The following is a 16659-nucleotide window of genomic DNA, read 5'->3' on the forward strand; positions in this document are numbered from 1 at the left end:
CCACCACCTAAAGATATGAATGTACATTCTGTGACGTACCAAACAACTATAGAAAATAAGGTATGGGGAACCAAGGAACCGCACGCATGGTACCATAACCATCAAATAGCTAATCTAACAGCAGCGGGAGCCCCAACTGTCGAGCTTCAGCCTGGATGATCAGCGTCTCGTCGACCGGACTAGGAAGATGGCGCGAGTTCGCGGCATCTTAGGCTAAGAGGCTGTCCATCTAGGCGAACATTTCACGCCTTCTCTGGATAAAAGTGTGCTTGCGCGTGTGCAATCGCAGTTGTGCAGTCGTATCAACCAGATTTTTACGGCCAATACTCTACCGAAATACCTCCGTACCCATCATACTGAAACCTAGAAAGTCTTGTGATAGTATACCTCATTTGACCTTCAGTGCAGCCTCAATGTCAAACTTTCGTGTCAATTGAGACAACACATGTGTTATACCGTCGTGTAGCTTGTCTATTATAACAGCAACACAATTGTTATATCGGTGGATGCCGCATGTCGAGTATAACTGAGCATTACTTATTACACATGCCAAATAGTTGCAATTTAAGTTAATTGTTATATTAATTAAAGTTACGTGCAGCATCGTCATATCTCGTTTGATAGCTTATGTCAAGTATGATTCACCAGACTAACAGCAAATCTTAGTTACGTTTAATTAGTTATAATTGTGATTAAAAATTAAACCTACGCAAAATCAAAACCATAAAAACCAGGGCTCGTCTAACTCGGTTCTACCATCGTTAAACCGTTGCTTATTTATTTTTCTTTCTTTCTTCCTTTCTTTCTTTCTTTCTTTCTTTCTTTCTTTCTTTCTTTCTTTCTTTCTTTCTTTCTTTCTTTCTTTCTTTCTTTCTTTCTTTCTTTCTTTCTCTCTTTGCTGTTTGTCTGCGAACTGGTATATGTCTAGGGTAGGGTGGCTTCGAACGTCATGCTCAAGTCAGCTAAATTCTATGTGAACCTTAAACACGAGGTACGTTCGTATCACAAGCTCTCCATTGAGTGTTGTGGAAGAGCTCAGAATAGTTGAATTGGCAAGGCGATTGGAGAGCACGTCGTTGCACGAAGCAGTGACCACCATTACGAAGATCGCACACATTTCCGACTGATACATATCGTTCCGTTGCATGGGCAGCCAATAACAGGCAGCGCTTCTAACACACCAATGGCATTTACAAGTCGCTTTCTCCGCAGCGAAGCGTAAGAAAATGCGTCGTTTCTTTTCGAGAATTCGAAATGGGCCGCGCAGAACACAAACTTTACGCATCGACGAAAGATGGCGCCACATGTCCGCGGTGGCGCCGGTTTGGGACCTTGCCCTCCTCTTTGAAACGGATACGCCAAGGCATGGTTTCCGCTGCGGGATCGTGCGATCGTGTTTCTGAGCGAAGCTCAATTTGATTACTGCCTTTCGCGTGAGCGGTGGCACACGCGTCTGGGACGCTTCGCAACACCTACAATGAAGCTCTTCTACGTAAGTAAGCTCTTTGTTCTAGTACGAGCTACGGCCATCAACTTCGCGGAACTTTTCGAACTTTTTAGTGACTTTCCGTACGCCGACTCAATGCCGTTTGCTTCGCTCCAGGCGTGGTTCCTTTTCGCCACTGGTTGGGCAAGCGTCACATCGGTGAGCAGTGTTCGACCTTCCGCCAATAAGCGCTCCTATGATCGAGCGCATTTTCTGGCAGCAGTTTTCTCTCATGCTCCCACTTGGGACACCTGAGTCGCATGGCCTTGTAGTTGAAACACGAGTCTTGAAACATATGTCGCTTTGGTGCTACAGAGAAGGTAAAAAATTAGTAAAACTTGAATATGTCTGTTTCTCTCGGTACAGGTGCCGGTGAAAGATGAGATCACAGGTAAAGGCTCGCCCCTTTTCGTCGCATTCTGAAAACGTTTAAAAACTGCAAGCGTACGTCGCTGCTTTCATTCGTCACCCTACAAAGAAACCCGTCGCCTTGAACGTGCCGTTCCGTTTTCCCGCCTCTCAGACAGTCTGCTGGACATCTGCGCTGCCGTTATATGTCGGCCCGGAAGGGTGTGTCGGATCTTGGACAATGGAGTGGCTTCATGCCAGTGTGTTCAACACTGCCCGTCCCATCATAAGCCTGTATGCGGTACTAATGGAGTGACTTACGACAACCACTGCCTGCTCCACAAAGACGCTTGCCTCGGCCAAAAGCATATATCCATCAAGCACAAGGGACACTGCAAGAAACGTCAGTGAGAATTTTCATGCATTGCGCGCAGAACTTTGTAATTAGTGTTTCCTTTGCCTTTTGCAAGATTTTTCCAGCTACAGGTTACCAAACGAGCATCTGGCTCATTGTCTTCATAAACTTGATATGTATTGCTAGCCATATTGCTTTGAAATACTTGTAAAAACGGCAGGACACTTATGCGTGAAAGGAAAAGCACATACGTATAGAAGAACCAGAACCAACTAACAGCTGGAAAAGAGTGCAGTGTGTGGCATGTTGAACTGGAGCAACTGTATTAATTTTTCTCCTGTCTTCTCTTGTATCTTGTATTATCTGCTGTTACCAACTGATAATGATTTTATTATCAGAAACTCTGCATTTTTGTGCAACAAAGTGAGAGACAAGCACATCAATAATGACCTAAAAACTGCAGCTTAACACCCTACTTATATTAGAAGTAATTTGCAGCTTTTAAGAGTTTATGCAATTTCAGTGCTTGTGGTGAATATGAAATGCAGTTAAGCAAACTAAAATAACCCAAACCACTTGTAATTCAATAGCATGTCCCGTTTGCTTTTCTTTACTTCCAGCCAAGGTCAAGTCGCCACATCATAAGTATCACCAAAAGCCAGGTAACATGGCATAATTTAATTTCTTTGGATTGCAAACTCATTGTTCTACATTTATTCATATCCTTGAAGTTCTTTACAGAAGGAAGTGAGCTGGGAAACTAAAAATTTTAAAGATTTAGCAGCAAAACTTGAATAAGCATACAGAAGGCACAGTATGTATTAAATTTAAGAAAAAAATTTGTGATTTATGAAGAAAGTTCCAGCATTTTGATGTATCTATGTTGGTTAAACATTTTCTGATTGCTATGAGCAGTGGCCAACATTTCATAAACCGTGAGTCTAATAAAACATAAGCAACTATTTGCTTTTATTTCTATTTTGCTATAAAGTTTAGTGGAAAAAAAGTATGAAAGCTTTGTAGCTCGGAGCAAAAAAGAAGGCGTTGAAAACACTGTGAAAAAAAAAAAAATACATTTTCTGCACTGCAAGAACTTGTGCCGGTGACTTTTTTTCTAGGTGCGCTATACATGAATGAGCTGTAAAGTATTATTCGTCCGTTCCTTGTTCTTGTTTGATATCTTTTTTTTTTTTTTTTTTTTTTTTTAGCGAGCAATAGTTTTTTGTGCTTTTCTATTTGAACATTGGGCTTTCTTGCTAGTCATGTGCTAGACAGCCTAGCAAGCTTTCTTTTTTTCACAGACATGCATGCATTGCTTAGCTTTCTGCTTTGTTTGTCTACTATATTGTGAATGTACAATCAAACATGTGACCAATCAGAAGCCACACGTGCAGAGGGATGAGGGTGCAGGATGAGGGCTGTGGCTGGTCAACAAGTTCACGGCAGAAGTAGCAAATATATTCTCAGCTTGAGAGACAGGCAAGTTTATGGGAGGTCACAGTTGGGATTCTTTAATATAAGGGTCACTCGTTGCATACTGGAATATTATTTTTGCTGTATAATGTGACCTTTCACTGAGCTATACCACTCATATCTGAATTGGCATCACTGAATTGGTTTTTCAATCGTGACAAAGTGCCACCATTGGAAAGGTCTTATTCTTCATTAACTGATAGTGCCTGCCTGTAGGCTTTGAACTAAAAGCAAAATCCATGACAATCAGCATGTCATTTAAACATGTGTGTGACCTAAATGCGCAAAATGGCATTGTTATGGCACTAGCAGTGTAAAGTAGGTATAACATCCTTTTAATGCTAGACTGGAAAAAACATTTTGGGAATTTGCTTACTGTCCACAGAGCAAGTGTGACAGATACTGCACCTTTCCCTTCCTGTGAACCAATTATTATTATTATTATTATTATTATTATTATTATTATTATTATTATTATTATTATTATTATTATTATTATTATTATTAGTTGCTTAGAAAAATCTGAGCAAGGTGTAGCTTGTGTTGCTTTGATGAGGTTAGGAATATAGGCAAGCAGCCATGCTTAGCTGTATTCATGGCCCTTTTGAAATTTGAATGTCCATGTCTATTTTCTGCCCAATATAAATCATGCACATCATTGAAGGGTCCTATCAGATGCAGTGTGTACACTGCTGAGCTCTGTTCTCGTACTCTCTCATATGTCATGCAGCTCTTACAGCAGTTATTGTTTGTTTGCAAACTTTCGCAATTCTTGGTGACATATAGCGCCCATATACAGGGTGTCCAAGCTAACTTGGCCAAGGGTTAAAAAATAGAACATTTGAGGTAGGCCAGGGAAACCACTTGCATACAGCTGCCAGCCGTCTGTTGCACCACAGAAAATTTGCAATCAATTAATTAGTAATTAAGATTATTCTAATTTAATAAATATTGCTTTTAGACTACAAATGTGATTTGAAGATCGAAGAGCGGAAAGCCTCACGTGTATCTTTTTTTCGAGCCCCAAAGAAAACCCGTGAAATACTAAAACTGTCATGTAACTAACGCATTTGCGCATCACAATTGCAGTGCTCCCGGTCGGGGTTTTAATGAACGAAATTAGCTGCGGTCATGACTCAATGGCCCAGTTCCTGCGGTAGGCTGATATGTTGGCGATGGTTGCAGCAAGTACAGCGAGCTTCCTACAACTTACCCCATCACGTGCGCCGCCTGCCTGACGCACGCGAGGAAACCATCACAGACATATCTGCCTGCTACGGCAGCGGGGCCGTGGTGCCATGCTGTAGCCGATTTCGTTCACTCAAACCATAATTGAGAGCAGCACAATCATGGTGCACGAATTTGCCAGTCACGGGATTTTTTTTCGCTGGCTTTTTTTGGAGCTCGAAAAAAAAGATAAAAGCATGAGGCTTTCTTCATCGCAAACAAATGGAATTGAGGCTTCTGAAGGTGCTCGTAAATTATGCAAGTCAGATTTACTTTCTGATGTCAGTATTTGATGATTTAGAAAAATTATCTTGATTACTAATTAATAAGTTGCAAAACAAAAAATTACTTGTGGTGCGCAAGATGGCTGGCAGATCTATGCGAGGGGTTTCCCTGGTCTACTTATTTTTTAACCCTTGGCTAAAGTTAGCTTGGACACCCTGTATATCCTATTGTAGAAATGAGATTTTTTTTTTTTTTTTCTCAGTGTGTAGGAGAACGAGTTTTCGTCGCTGTACTTAGCATTAGTATAGCACATGAAAAACATGTTCTCCCTGAAAGGACACTGCTTGTTTGGACGCACTGTTCTCACATTGATATTTATTATTGTGATAAGATCGAGGTTACATTTGCTGATGGCAGTGGGGTTAAGTAGACATGATTTAACATTAGTGTCTACCTTACGGTTGCGATTGCATATCTTTTTCTGTTTAGTTGTTTGCTTCCAACATGAGAGGGACCGTATTCGAAGGCACTTTGTGGAGCTTCTGCAATCTGAGGTGAGCATTTGCTGTGCTACCCTGTTTCAGAAAAATGCCTAGTACCTTGGCCATGTTTGATATAGAGAAACTAAGCAGCCTGTTCTGCTATAAATATAAGCGCTTGCCTGTGTATATTTGTCTTGCCAGAATTGCTGTATCCACCACGAAGGTTTGTGAACAATGGGTGTACAGCGCAGTCCACTTATAACAATATTGAGAAAACAAGAAAATCCGATTGTTATAACCGATTATCATTATATCTGGACCAGTGAAAATAAAAAAGAAAAACTAAAAAAAAAAGTTAAGCGCGCGCCCTCATATTTTCTCTTGCATGTAGGCTTGCCTAGGGATGAGTAAATTGGATTGAACAATGCTAATCATCGTAAAGAGCACTAAACACTTGATTACAGTATACATCAATAGCCATAAAATAACTTGAGCACACTTAAAGAAGTCGGATATTCGCTCTCGCTTGAGCAGCAGCTGAAGCTTGACAATCGCTCCCAGTAGCGCATTCGCTGGCGGCAGTCCTTCTTGTGCGCACGAAACCGATTAGCGACTGGATAAACTGCAGGCATGACATTCCCAGTTTTATGATCGTTAAAATTGTAGAGTGCAAATGCCCATGTTTTTTTCACGAGGCTTCCAACCTTGAAACCCAGCCAGAAATCCCGATGAATCTGCTGTTGCCGTCTCGAGAGCTATCGCACAGTCAGTGTGGTCAGTGCCATCTTCCACGGACACGATGGCAGTGACGATACGGCCGCACCCTTTGTACGGCAACAGGCAGCAAATGCGATGATGGTAGTACTAATTTCCTAACATCACGCAATGCCGCTTGCGGATTTCTTCATGACAGTCCATTTTCGCTGCATGTGTCGAGTTTTCACGTCATTCTCTTCTGAGTATTTTATTTCTTACTGAACATACAAATTTTCCTATTAAACATCTACCGGGCGGTGATAAAGCTATTGTTGCATCCTATGTACCGTCGATAATTGATCATAATGTCAGGCTTATTTTTACATTGAGCCAATGGGAAAACTGATAAATCCTGAGAATTCGGTCATTATAAGCGATATATTGTTATATCTGGTTTCGTCATATGTGGACTGCACTGTAGTAAACACGTAGCAATGGCAGTTGTGTTGTGTTATAGTACATTATTAATTTGTGTCCTGCACAATGCACACAGCATTTTCATAACTATCTTGAGGTTCTTGAAACACGATGACAGGTGATTAGACCTTATCTTAGCAGACATGTTTTAAATTAACTGTTGGCATTCATGGGAAATACCATTCCTGAACTAAGACTGGTTCAAGTTCTCTGCTGTTGCTTCACTAGTGGTCTGCTGCAACTATGGCTTAAAAGGGGCCACAATGTGGTGGCATTCATTCTGTATACCCATTATACAATGTTGAGTGGAACTGCAGTCAAATCGCGTTACTATGAACAGCACATCAACAAATTTTAAATAATGAATTTTTTAAGGATCCCAGCAGATTTCCTGTTTTCAATGTAAAACTATTTCAGAATTACAAATTTCATTATAGCATATATTTCATAATAATGTACATATCTTATTCTTCTATAATCTGGGAACATTAGTATTGCAAATTCGGCGAAAATTAACAGCGCCACAGCTCGCAGCTCTCACGTGAAACATAAACCGCATTTCTGCGTATATGGTCCGTGGGCTGCAGATATCATCATCAGCATATCTGTGCCAGCTTCTAGCGCCACCACAAGACACCGCATTAAACCGCACAAGGCTGTGGTTTAATGTGCAGTAGCCAGCAGGCCTAGTCGCCTGCCTTCTTTTGTTCCTGTGTTGTGCTTCATTCGCCGGTCGGTCGTTCATGCCATTCGTGCTTGCGGGAAGGGTTTTTTTTTTTTTTTTCTTTTTTTTTCTTTTTTGCGGATTATCTTACTACAAAGTTATTGCGAGATCTGACGATGATTGCAGCCAGCGAAGGTGCCAAGAAGGTAGGAAAGCAGCTTTCACTGCAAGAAATCGACGCAGGAAAAAAGCGAATCGGCCTCTACAGACAGTTAGCATTGCCCTATCAAACGGTGCGATCATTTTGAAAGACCAAGACAAGATTTTTAAATTTCAGGGAACATTGAATATGAGGTCATATCGAACTGTGATGTTTTTTTGTACCACAAAGTTCGTACTTTCATTGCTCGGTGCAACCACGTACCCGATGAGGTGTTGCGCAAAGTGAAAGATGTGCTGTAATAGTGTAATCTAGTGTGTTTGCTGTATGCAGCAGACTAAAATAACTGGTTTCTTCAAATAAATCAGCTTTGAAGTTAGTGTAACACTTTCATTTGAGATTTTGCTTGTCTATACATATGCCTACTGTCAGGGTACGTTATTTTCATACCTAGGTTTGACCACTGGCTTAAAATGTAAAAATTTTCATTACAACAATTTTTCAAAATAACGAACGATTTTTTGAAGTTCCGTGGGATTAGTTAGATCGAAATTTGACTGTACTCTACATACTATGCTTTGTGGGTGGCGCCTAGACTTGGCGCAATAAAAATGCGCTGCTTGATTTCTCAAAAATGCAGTGGAAAGCCCCTTTTGTCGATCCTGTTTGCTATAATTGACTTCATCTTGTAATTACATCTTATTTTCTTTCTTTTGGCAGATTTCACATGACAGGCATTACCCAAGAGTGGTTGACGATGTGTTCAATGACTGCGACCATGATGGTGATGATTTCCTTAGCACACATGAGCTTTCAAAGTGCATCCGGAGGAACAACACAATGTTCCACACATGGCTGAAGCACAGGAGTGAGCTGGCAGCGTAAGACAATGCATTTCAATTTTATGGTTTGCACCCATAAAGTGGTTTTCCACCTGCTCAGAGACACTGTAGCCTAATTGTGTGCCGAGTTTTTTTTTGCGAGTTTGGCATGCATGTGTGCGTGCTTTAGCAGCACTAAATATATGAAGCACGTCAATACTTTCAGACCATAGCGTACTCCACTGCAACTGAGTAAAATTCATTCATTGTATCACCCATAGGCTATGCACTGAGCAGATAGACATGACTGACCTGCATGCCCTGCTAAGTATCTCAGGAGATGAACTGCAAAGAATGATTGGTGACCTAGACAGGAAAAGTAGAAAGGTAGGATAAAATCAATATGCAGAAGACTAAGGTAATGTTCAACAGCCTCAGGAAGGAACAGCAGTTTACGTTAGGTAGCGAAGCACTGGAAGTAGTAGGCAAATATGTCTACTTAGGAGTAACCGCAGATCCGCACCATGAAAGGGAAATAGCAAAGAGAATAAGACTGGGATGGAGCGCATTTGGTAGGCACTCCCAGATTATGACTAGCAACTTACCGGTATGGCTCAAGAGGAAAGTATACAACAGTTGTATCTTACCTGTACTCACCTATGGGGCTGAAGCGTGGAGGCTAACAAAGAAGGTTCGACTTAAGTTGAGGACAACACAGAGGGCTAGGAAAGAAAAATGGTAGGGGTAACATTAAGAAATGGGCATGGGCAGGACATGTAGTGTGAAGAGAGGATAACCGATGGTCGCTTAGGGTAACAAGCCGGATTCCAAGGGAAGGAAAGCGTATCAATGGGCGGCAGAAAGTTAGATGGGTGGATGAGGTTAAGAAATTCTAAGGGGTCAAGTGGATGCAGCTGGCACAGAACCGGGTTAATTGGAGAAATATGGGAGAGGCCTTTGCCCTGCAGTGGGTATAGTCAGGCTGATGATGATGATGACCCGCATGCCTCTTTTGGATGGTAATTTGCCTTACTGTGAAAAGAATAGCCATATGTAGTACTAAGCCTTTTCATGTGTCAATTTTAATGTTTACAATGCTTGTAAACTATATACAAGCTCTTAATCTCTCAATTTCTTGGTGTGCTCAGAATATTATTACATTTTTCTACTGAACAATATTTAGTACATATGAAGAATTGTAGCACTTTTCCAGGGAAACAATCCTGCACTTGAATAAATTTTACTTGCAGCTATTTAAGTAAGACAGCGCTCAGGTTTAATTCTTACTAGTACACGTTGGCCCTTACTCCACTCTTGTTCTCTCTCTTTCAGTACACTGTGTGTTGATGCAATGGTGGAAGTTGCTGATAGAAATTCAGATTGGCTGTTGTCCAGGAGAGAGTTCCAGAATTTCATGAGACCGTCGTACCGTCCACCTATCAAGAGTAAGTTCCTGCGGCAACCTTTGTAAATCACCATGCTTTGCTGCTCCCTCTATTTCATTCTGTGCACTCCGTAGCCCTTAGAGGCCCACTGTCCACCCTTCGGTCAAAATTTTTTTTTTTCGCGGTGGCTGTGAGGCTTTGTTCCCACAACGCAAGGCCGCAAGAAGTTTTTGTAAATAGTAATTAATAACGGAGTTACAGCCACCGCAATCAACCGATTTTGCGCTTCCCTCTCCTTCCATTCCCTCTCAGAGGTTTTTCACTCTCCTGCTCGGTCGTCTAGCCTCTGTAAGCCAAATTCCCCTTCCTCCTCCGCGTTTGGCGGGAGGTGGGGCATCTTGTGGAGAACGTCACTCGCGTATGTCATGGCCTCGCCTTTGCGACTTTTTTTTCTTCACTTTTGCTGTCTCGACGTTGGGCCGAGTCGCCGAACCTCTCTCTCCTAAAAGGGAGAGAAAACGAGAGGTCATGTCTGAGTGAAAGCTTCAGGTTGCGCGAAAGAAGGGAAGACTGTAGAAACGGCGTAGCACACAGAACGGACTCGGAGCTAGGGGGCGGGGATGGTGGTACTCTCTGCATGCGCAAAAACGAAACGGGAGAGGGAAAAGCGTGCAGCAGCGAGCGGTGGACACAATTGGTGGTGTACGCCCATCCTAGCTTCTCCCGTCAGTCAGCGAGACGGACCAGTAGACGTCGTTCTCGGCAAGTATGTGATAACTGTGGCTCGACGGGCCAGCGCAGGAAACGGGGAAGCTGGCTTCCCGAAGGAGAGCATGAGAGAGCTTTGATTTGTATTTTCGTTGCTTTGCGGCGTGCGTGTCACTGTAACATTTTGCACAGACTATCTCCGGTACCTGATCGAAACACTGGGCTGCTTTGCTTAAAAGGTCCTTCCCTGGACAATGGCCCTTTAAACATGCAACTACTTTTTCACCTATAAATCTGGGGAGACATCCTAAAGACATGATAAAGGACTTGAATCTACCACCCATATGGGCAAGAATAACAGGTGCATTTCTTCCAACAGGGCACATTGTTGCGAAGCTTTGAAGGGAGGACTCATGCAAATGTGCCATAGAGGGTCAGAAATTAAATTACCACAACACACTGCATAATAGGCCGTTTTCCTGTTTTCAGTTTGCCTTTGCTTCATTTAATCGCAGGTGATTAAAATATGTGGATTGTGGGGGGGCATGCGAAAATATATAACGCCGTCTCAACTTGGTTGACGGCCAGACTAGGTTGTTGGGCACTCGCCACACCAAGGTGGACGATGTAGTGGCAATAACAAAGCCAGGGCTGAAAAACTAGTTTTAACAGAAGCTGTGACCTGTACAGCTCACTGGAAAGCAGTGTATGCTGAGAAGCACTTTCACTTCCAGAAGAGGTTTTTTTTATGCGCACCAATTCCTGTCTACGTATTGTGCTGATTGTACGCAGTGTACTCTGGCCAGGATGTTTTACAAATCAGTAGCATCCCAAAGTTTGCATGAACTGTGCTTGTAGCATCGAGAGTCTGCTTTAAAACTACTTGTGCTGAAATTTTGCTTTTATTTTCTTATTTGCAAGATTTCACTACTGGGCCACAACTCTTGGTGTGCTTTATGTGTTCATTACTTATGTTGTATCTACAACTTTTTGTAGGGTCTGTTGGTTTTACTTTATACATAAGCAATGTAGTTACGTACCCAGGTCACTTTCTTTTTTGTTTTGCTGTTTTTGCCATCGTAGCGCAGTGGCTTTGGCATTCAGCTGCTGATTGGAATGTTGTGGATCCAATGCTGACCGCAGTGGGGTGGGTAAGGTGATATACAAAAACTTGTGTGCGGTGCTATTTCTGCGCCCGCTTTATAAAATGTTCTCTTTGTCATAGGTTGCCAGTAAGTTGCCTCATTTATTCATATTTTGAAACCACGAATACTGAGTCACACGAGAAAGTGGGACAGATATTACTGTCCAGTTCTCTTTCTTAGGCCTCACATTAATATCTTTCCCACTGCTTCATAGTGTGGCTGAGTATTCAGTGCTGCTGAGCATGTCCCATGCTGCAATGAACATGATAAAGAACTCCATATGGTTTAAATTAACTCCACAGCCCTCCACTACAGCTCTCTTTGTATTTATAGCTCATGAGTCACTTTGAGACATCTAACCCTATAATTTTTTTTTTGCATTCCAGGCTGCCCCTTGGAGGACCGCTACTATAAAGATGGCGATGAAATAATGATTGACTGCAGTAACTGGTATGACATCCTTGCTCAAGAATGAACCACATTTAGTCTGCAATGTTTGCTTAGATAGATGTAGTGTGGGGCTCGTAGTTGATGCTTGATTTTACTAGTAGAAAGAACACACCTCAACCGAAGGTCAGACCTGTTTACTGGGCTGTCACTTCAGACTACTGTTCATTCCCTCAAAGTGAAAATTAGTAATGGTAGGCAATATGAAACCCTGCTATTGTGGAGGTGACATGTAGACGGGTATTATGTGTGTTCAAGACTGAGAAAAACAGTTTGCATCATGTTCTCTGGCAAAAAATTCTGCAAGAATGAAAGATTAACATTCTGTGCTTAACATGTTCATCATCGGAGTGCTAGCCTGTAGACTGCTTTAAGGGGAGACACGGGGGTTTGCGGCCGAAAAATGACCAAAAAATTGACTTTTCAAAGTATTTTTTTTCCGAATCTAGATGTTCTGAGGAACCCATACATAAAATATTATAACTGTCAGTTAAGTATTTATTGACTTATTGCTCTTCAAAGTCATCAATGTGACAGTTTTCCTCGCGAAAATGACTGAAAAAACGGTCAAATTCAAAAGCGTGCCATACAAGAACGCCGCTGCGGAGCGCCACCATTTTGGTTTCGTTTGAAGCATGAAGCTCTCTGCTATCCGTTTTTAGTGGGAAACCGTGCATGCGTCTGGCAACAGCAGAGCCACAAGCCAGTAAAAAAATAAAGAATACTCGCACCGCATTGGCGCTTTTGTGTCACGTGCTACGAATCCTGCCTCCCTATTGGACACTGCGAAATCGTCTGCTAAAAAGATACAAAAAAACGGCATCGCGTCCGCCATTTTGGATTGAGCTTTCTCGAACTCGCTACAACGCTACGATGGCTGGTGGTAATAGAAAGTTCCGCACTGCGCACGCATTCGGAAAGAAGAAAAAACGACGGCAACCGCGCCCGCAACGGCTGCAGTCACACGAAATGCTGCCGGATGCACCGACATCGGAGACCGCCGACACTTCGAGCCCTGCTGCGGCGTCGTCTCAAGATGCTGCAACAACCGACGGAGCTGGGAGAGCCGTCCGTGTAGACACGCCTTTTCTGTCCGACGCCGATAGAACAGAACTAGAACATCGCGCGACGGAGGCACAGCGTGAACTTTCGTCAGTTTCAGGCACTCGGCGAAAGCGGTCTCTTTTGGGATCAACGATCGAAGATGCGCCCGCGTCAGGAACGCCGTTCACTGTGCTAACCCTAACCTCCGTGAACGAGCTACTTGAGTGCGTGAAATGCAAAGTGTGCGGCGGTTCCGTAAGCATTGCAAAAGGTGAGCTGGAATTTGGGCTTGCTGTTAAGCTCGCGCTCAATTGTGAAGTCTGTGGGCAGGTGAAAACCACTTGGAGCTCGCCTAGGGTAGGCACGAACGCAACCTGCAAGCCTTTCGAAGTCAACGTTCTCGCCGCGCGTGCTGCTGCAAGCACGGGGAACGGGCAGACCGCGTTGAATGACATTTTCTCCGCGCTCAATATTTCGCGGCGTGGTATGCACTGTAAAACATACCAAGACTACTTGAAAGGCAAGTTAAACCCTGCTGCTCTGAACGCTGCCGCACAAGTGATGATTGACTGTGCTGATACTGTGAAACTTACCTACCGAAACCTGAACTTTGGACACACGGGAAATATAGCTGTGTCGTTCGATGGAACGTGGCTCACTCGGGGCCATTCCTCACATGTATGTGTTGGGACTGTAATTGAGCTTTTTACGGGCTATGTTCTCGATTTTGTGGTTTTGTGTAATTTCTGCCTGGGATGCCGCTTTGGTCCTAAGGAGGGCGAACCAAACTTTGAAGCGGGCCACAAATGCCAGAAAAACACCTCCAGCAAGCCAGGTGAGATGGAAGTTGAAGCAGCCAAGATTCTGTTCAGCCGGTCAATTGAAAAGTATGGACTGCGCTATGTAACCATGCTTTGTGATGGTGACAGCCGCGCCTTCAACAGTCTTCAAGACGCGAATGTGTACGGATATGTGCAGATTCAAAAAGAAGACTGCACCAACCACGTCAGCAAGAGGATGGGAACAGCACTTAGAAACCTAGTGCATAAAAGGAAGGGAGAAAATGGACCAAGCCTCAGCGGGAAAGGAAAGTTGACTGGCGAGCTCATTACAAAGCTCACCATGTACTATGGCTGGGCACTGAAAACGCACCAGGGTGACATTGACAAAATGCACAATGCGGTGCTTGCTACATATAGCCATGTGACATCAACGGATGCAGAGCCAAACCATAGTCTCTGCCCTCAAGGTCAAGAATCCTGGTGCAAGTATAACCAGGCTTTGGCTAAAGATGAGCCACCACCAAAGCACCGCTATAATTTGCCAGAGTATGTCGCAGCTGCACTGAGGCCTGTTTTCATCCGCCTCTCCGACAAGAAGTTGCTGCAGCGCTGCCAAAGGGGAAAGACCCAAAACTCAAATGAGAGTCTCCATTCCATCATTTGGTCCCTGGTGCCCAAGACTAAGCATGCCTCATTGTTTGCAGTGCAATCTGCTGTGGCCGAAGCAGTCATTAGATTCAATGCCGGCAAGGAATGCGCTACCAAAGCCATTTTGCAGCAGCTGAGCGTGAACCATGGCACTACAGCCATTGAAAGGTCAGCCGAGAAGGATAGGCGTCGGCTTGCGGCATCTGATGCAAAGCATGCACGCGCAGAAAGCTTCCGCAGCGCAATGAAAAGAAAGCGCACAGTTGTAAAAGACAGTGATTACATGCCTGGTGCATTCTAGAGGTCAGCCCTTTCGTATCCATGGTTGCTTTTGGCCATAATAAAGTTTTGTGGTGTTCTAAAACTTATTTTCTTGTTTTCTCAAAATGGACTTTTTTTCCACGCTGACAACCCTTGCCCACAATATCTTGAGATCTACTGGCCCAATTTGCATCATTTTTGTTGCATTTGAAAGCTTATGAGATGCTTTCTGCAATCATACTAATACATTTACATATTTTTGTGCATAAATATAAATAGCAGCCAATTTATCTGGTTCAAGAAAATCTCATTTTCAGACTAGAAATTTCCAAAGTCTGTAACTTTTTTGGGGATTGGTTTAAAATTATGCCTATGCTATGGTTGCATTCCCTGGTCCTTCTAGAGCATGTAAATGTAAAATATAGGCCAGTATTTGCATTGCAAATTGCCTTAATTTTGGGCAAGGTGGTCCAACATGACACATTGAATATCTTCACATCTATATAAGTTAGGTAAAATCCAATTACATATTTGTTATCAGCAGAAAAATCTACATCAGCAAGAAAAATTTCAACCTTGTAACTTAAGAAATAAGGAAAAAAGGTCAAACCCCAGTGTCTCCCCTTAAAATACTTGTAAAGATAAGTACTGTAGTAGTGTAATGCTAAAGGTATGTAGCATTAGGTATTTCTGCTATGAGGTCATTGTCTAAAGCTCTTGTGCAAATTTCAGTGTCTGTGCTGGTGGCAACTGGTCCTGTGCCAGCTTTCCATGCGAACTCAAGGCGTCTAAGCACAAGAAAGGTGAGGATGAACTTAGAATGCTGTAAGCTCTGTTGGAGAATGACATTTGGGAGGCTGTCATTTACTCGTCAAACTTTTTTGTTTCATTTGCAGAGTTTTGCTACAATTCAATAGCTCTCTATTCATGCTTTAACAATCTTTGTAATCTAGATTGTTACACACAGTGTGATTATCTTTTGACAAAACCAATATGATAATGTGAAAACTGTATGCCTTTCCTTTGTAACCATATGGCTGTGCTTCGGACATTAATGAGTAGTAACTACTTCTTTATTGTGAAAGCAAGAACTGTCAATAGTAATAAAAGGAGTTGTTTCTTATAGTTTTTACCATAATGTTCATACATAAAGCAAGTATTTATGATGGCTCTCTCCTTGCAGGGCACCACCACAAGAAGAACAACAATGTTTCAGATTAACTAAATACTGAACTATGCAATGTTTTGAACAATTGCCAGTGATGTTCCCAGTCAAGCGGTATATTATTATATGTTGTGATAAAGTTAACTATTGAACCCTATATACACATTATAAGTTTCCTCACCTGCTTGTACAACAATTATCTTGTTGAATAAATACTCTCAAAATGGTAATCTAAAGTGCACATTCCATTTACATCTTTCAGACCTTACCATTCGCAGATTACTACCACTGTCATTAGTTATAGCATTTGCAACCTTCAGTGTACGCTTATTTGTGCTAACGAGTTTTACAGAAAACAACTTTTGAACCATTCAACGCAAGTGTCATCATTTGTGCTGTGCACAGCAAACACATGTTAAGGGAGCATTCTTTTTTATTGCGACAGCCTTCTGTGCCTCGTTAGCAAAAGAACCCAGTGACAGCGGTGTCCAGCGAAAGCGTTCTTTAAAAACTGGCATGACATAATCTGTATAGTCACATGGTCACTGTGGTCCATTAATGGTCTATGAATGTGTGGAGTACATATGTGCGACTACTACTAATCCACCTTAATCCATATTATGGATTTTCGCATTCATTAACAGCACATAAGCAGTCTCA

The 16659-nt window shown here is 42.6% G+C and overlaps 2 protein-coding genes across 2 annotated transcripts; both read left to right on the forward strand.

Moving 5' to 3' along the window:
• The first annotated feature begins 1339 nt into the window (after positions 1 to 1339).
• Positions 1340 to 16229, forward strand: LOC146186203 (follistatin-related protein 1-like). Its single transcript, XM_084607095.1, has 11 exons — positions 1340 to 1492; positions 1604 to 1645; positions 1853 to 1877; positions 2010 to 2237; positions 2810 to 2851; positions 5604 to 5668; positions 8314 to 8474; positions 9747 to 9859; positions 12039 to 12102; positions 15567 to 15637; positions 16018 to 16229. Exons 1-11 carry the CDS (start codon positions 1478 to 1480, stop codon positions 16053 to 16055), a joined length of 864 nt encoding a protein of 287 aa, XP_084463221.1. The 5' UTR covers positions 1340 to 1477; the 3' UTR covers positions 16056 to 16229.
• On the forward strand, positions 12973 to 15457 carry LOC146186204 (uncharacterized). The gene has a single exon (XM_084607094.1). It carries the CDS (start codon positions 12973 to 12975, stop codon positions 14872 to 14874), a length of 1902 nt encoding a protein of 633 aa, XP_084463220.1. The 3' UTR covers positions 14875 to 15457.
• Positions 16230 to 16659: the final 430 nt, after the last annotated feature.

This window comes from Amblyomma maculatum, chromosome 6 (assembly GCF_055883805.1).
Source record: "Amblyomma maculatum isolate TAMU_Amacu chromosome 6, ASM5588380v1, whole genome shotgun sequence".
Taxonomy (NCBI): domain Eukaryota; kingdom Metazoa; phylum Arthropoda; class Arachnida; order Ixodida; family Ixodidae; genus Amblyomma; species Amblyomma maculatum.

Bases quoted from the DNA above. Each gene is read 5' to 3' on its own strand.
- LOC146186203 (XM_084607095.1), top strand. The intron at 2,852-5,603 runs GTAACATGGCAT...TTTTCTGTTTAG, and splicing joins TAAGTATCACCAAAAGCCAG to TTGTTTGCTTCCAACATGAG. The intron at 15,638-16,017 runs GTGAGGATGAAC...CTCTCCTTGCAG, and splicing joins GGCGTCTAAGCACAAGAAAG to GGCACCACCACAAGAAGAAC.
- LOC146186204 (XM_084607094.1), top strand. From the start codon at position 12,973: ATGGCTGGTGGTAATAGAAAGTTCCGCACTGCGCACGCATTCGGAAAG.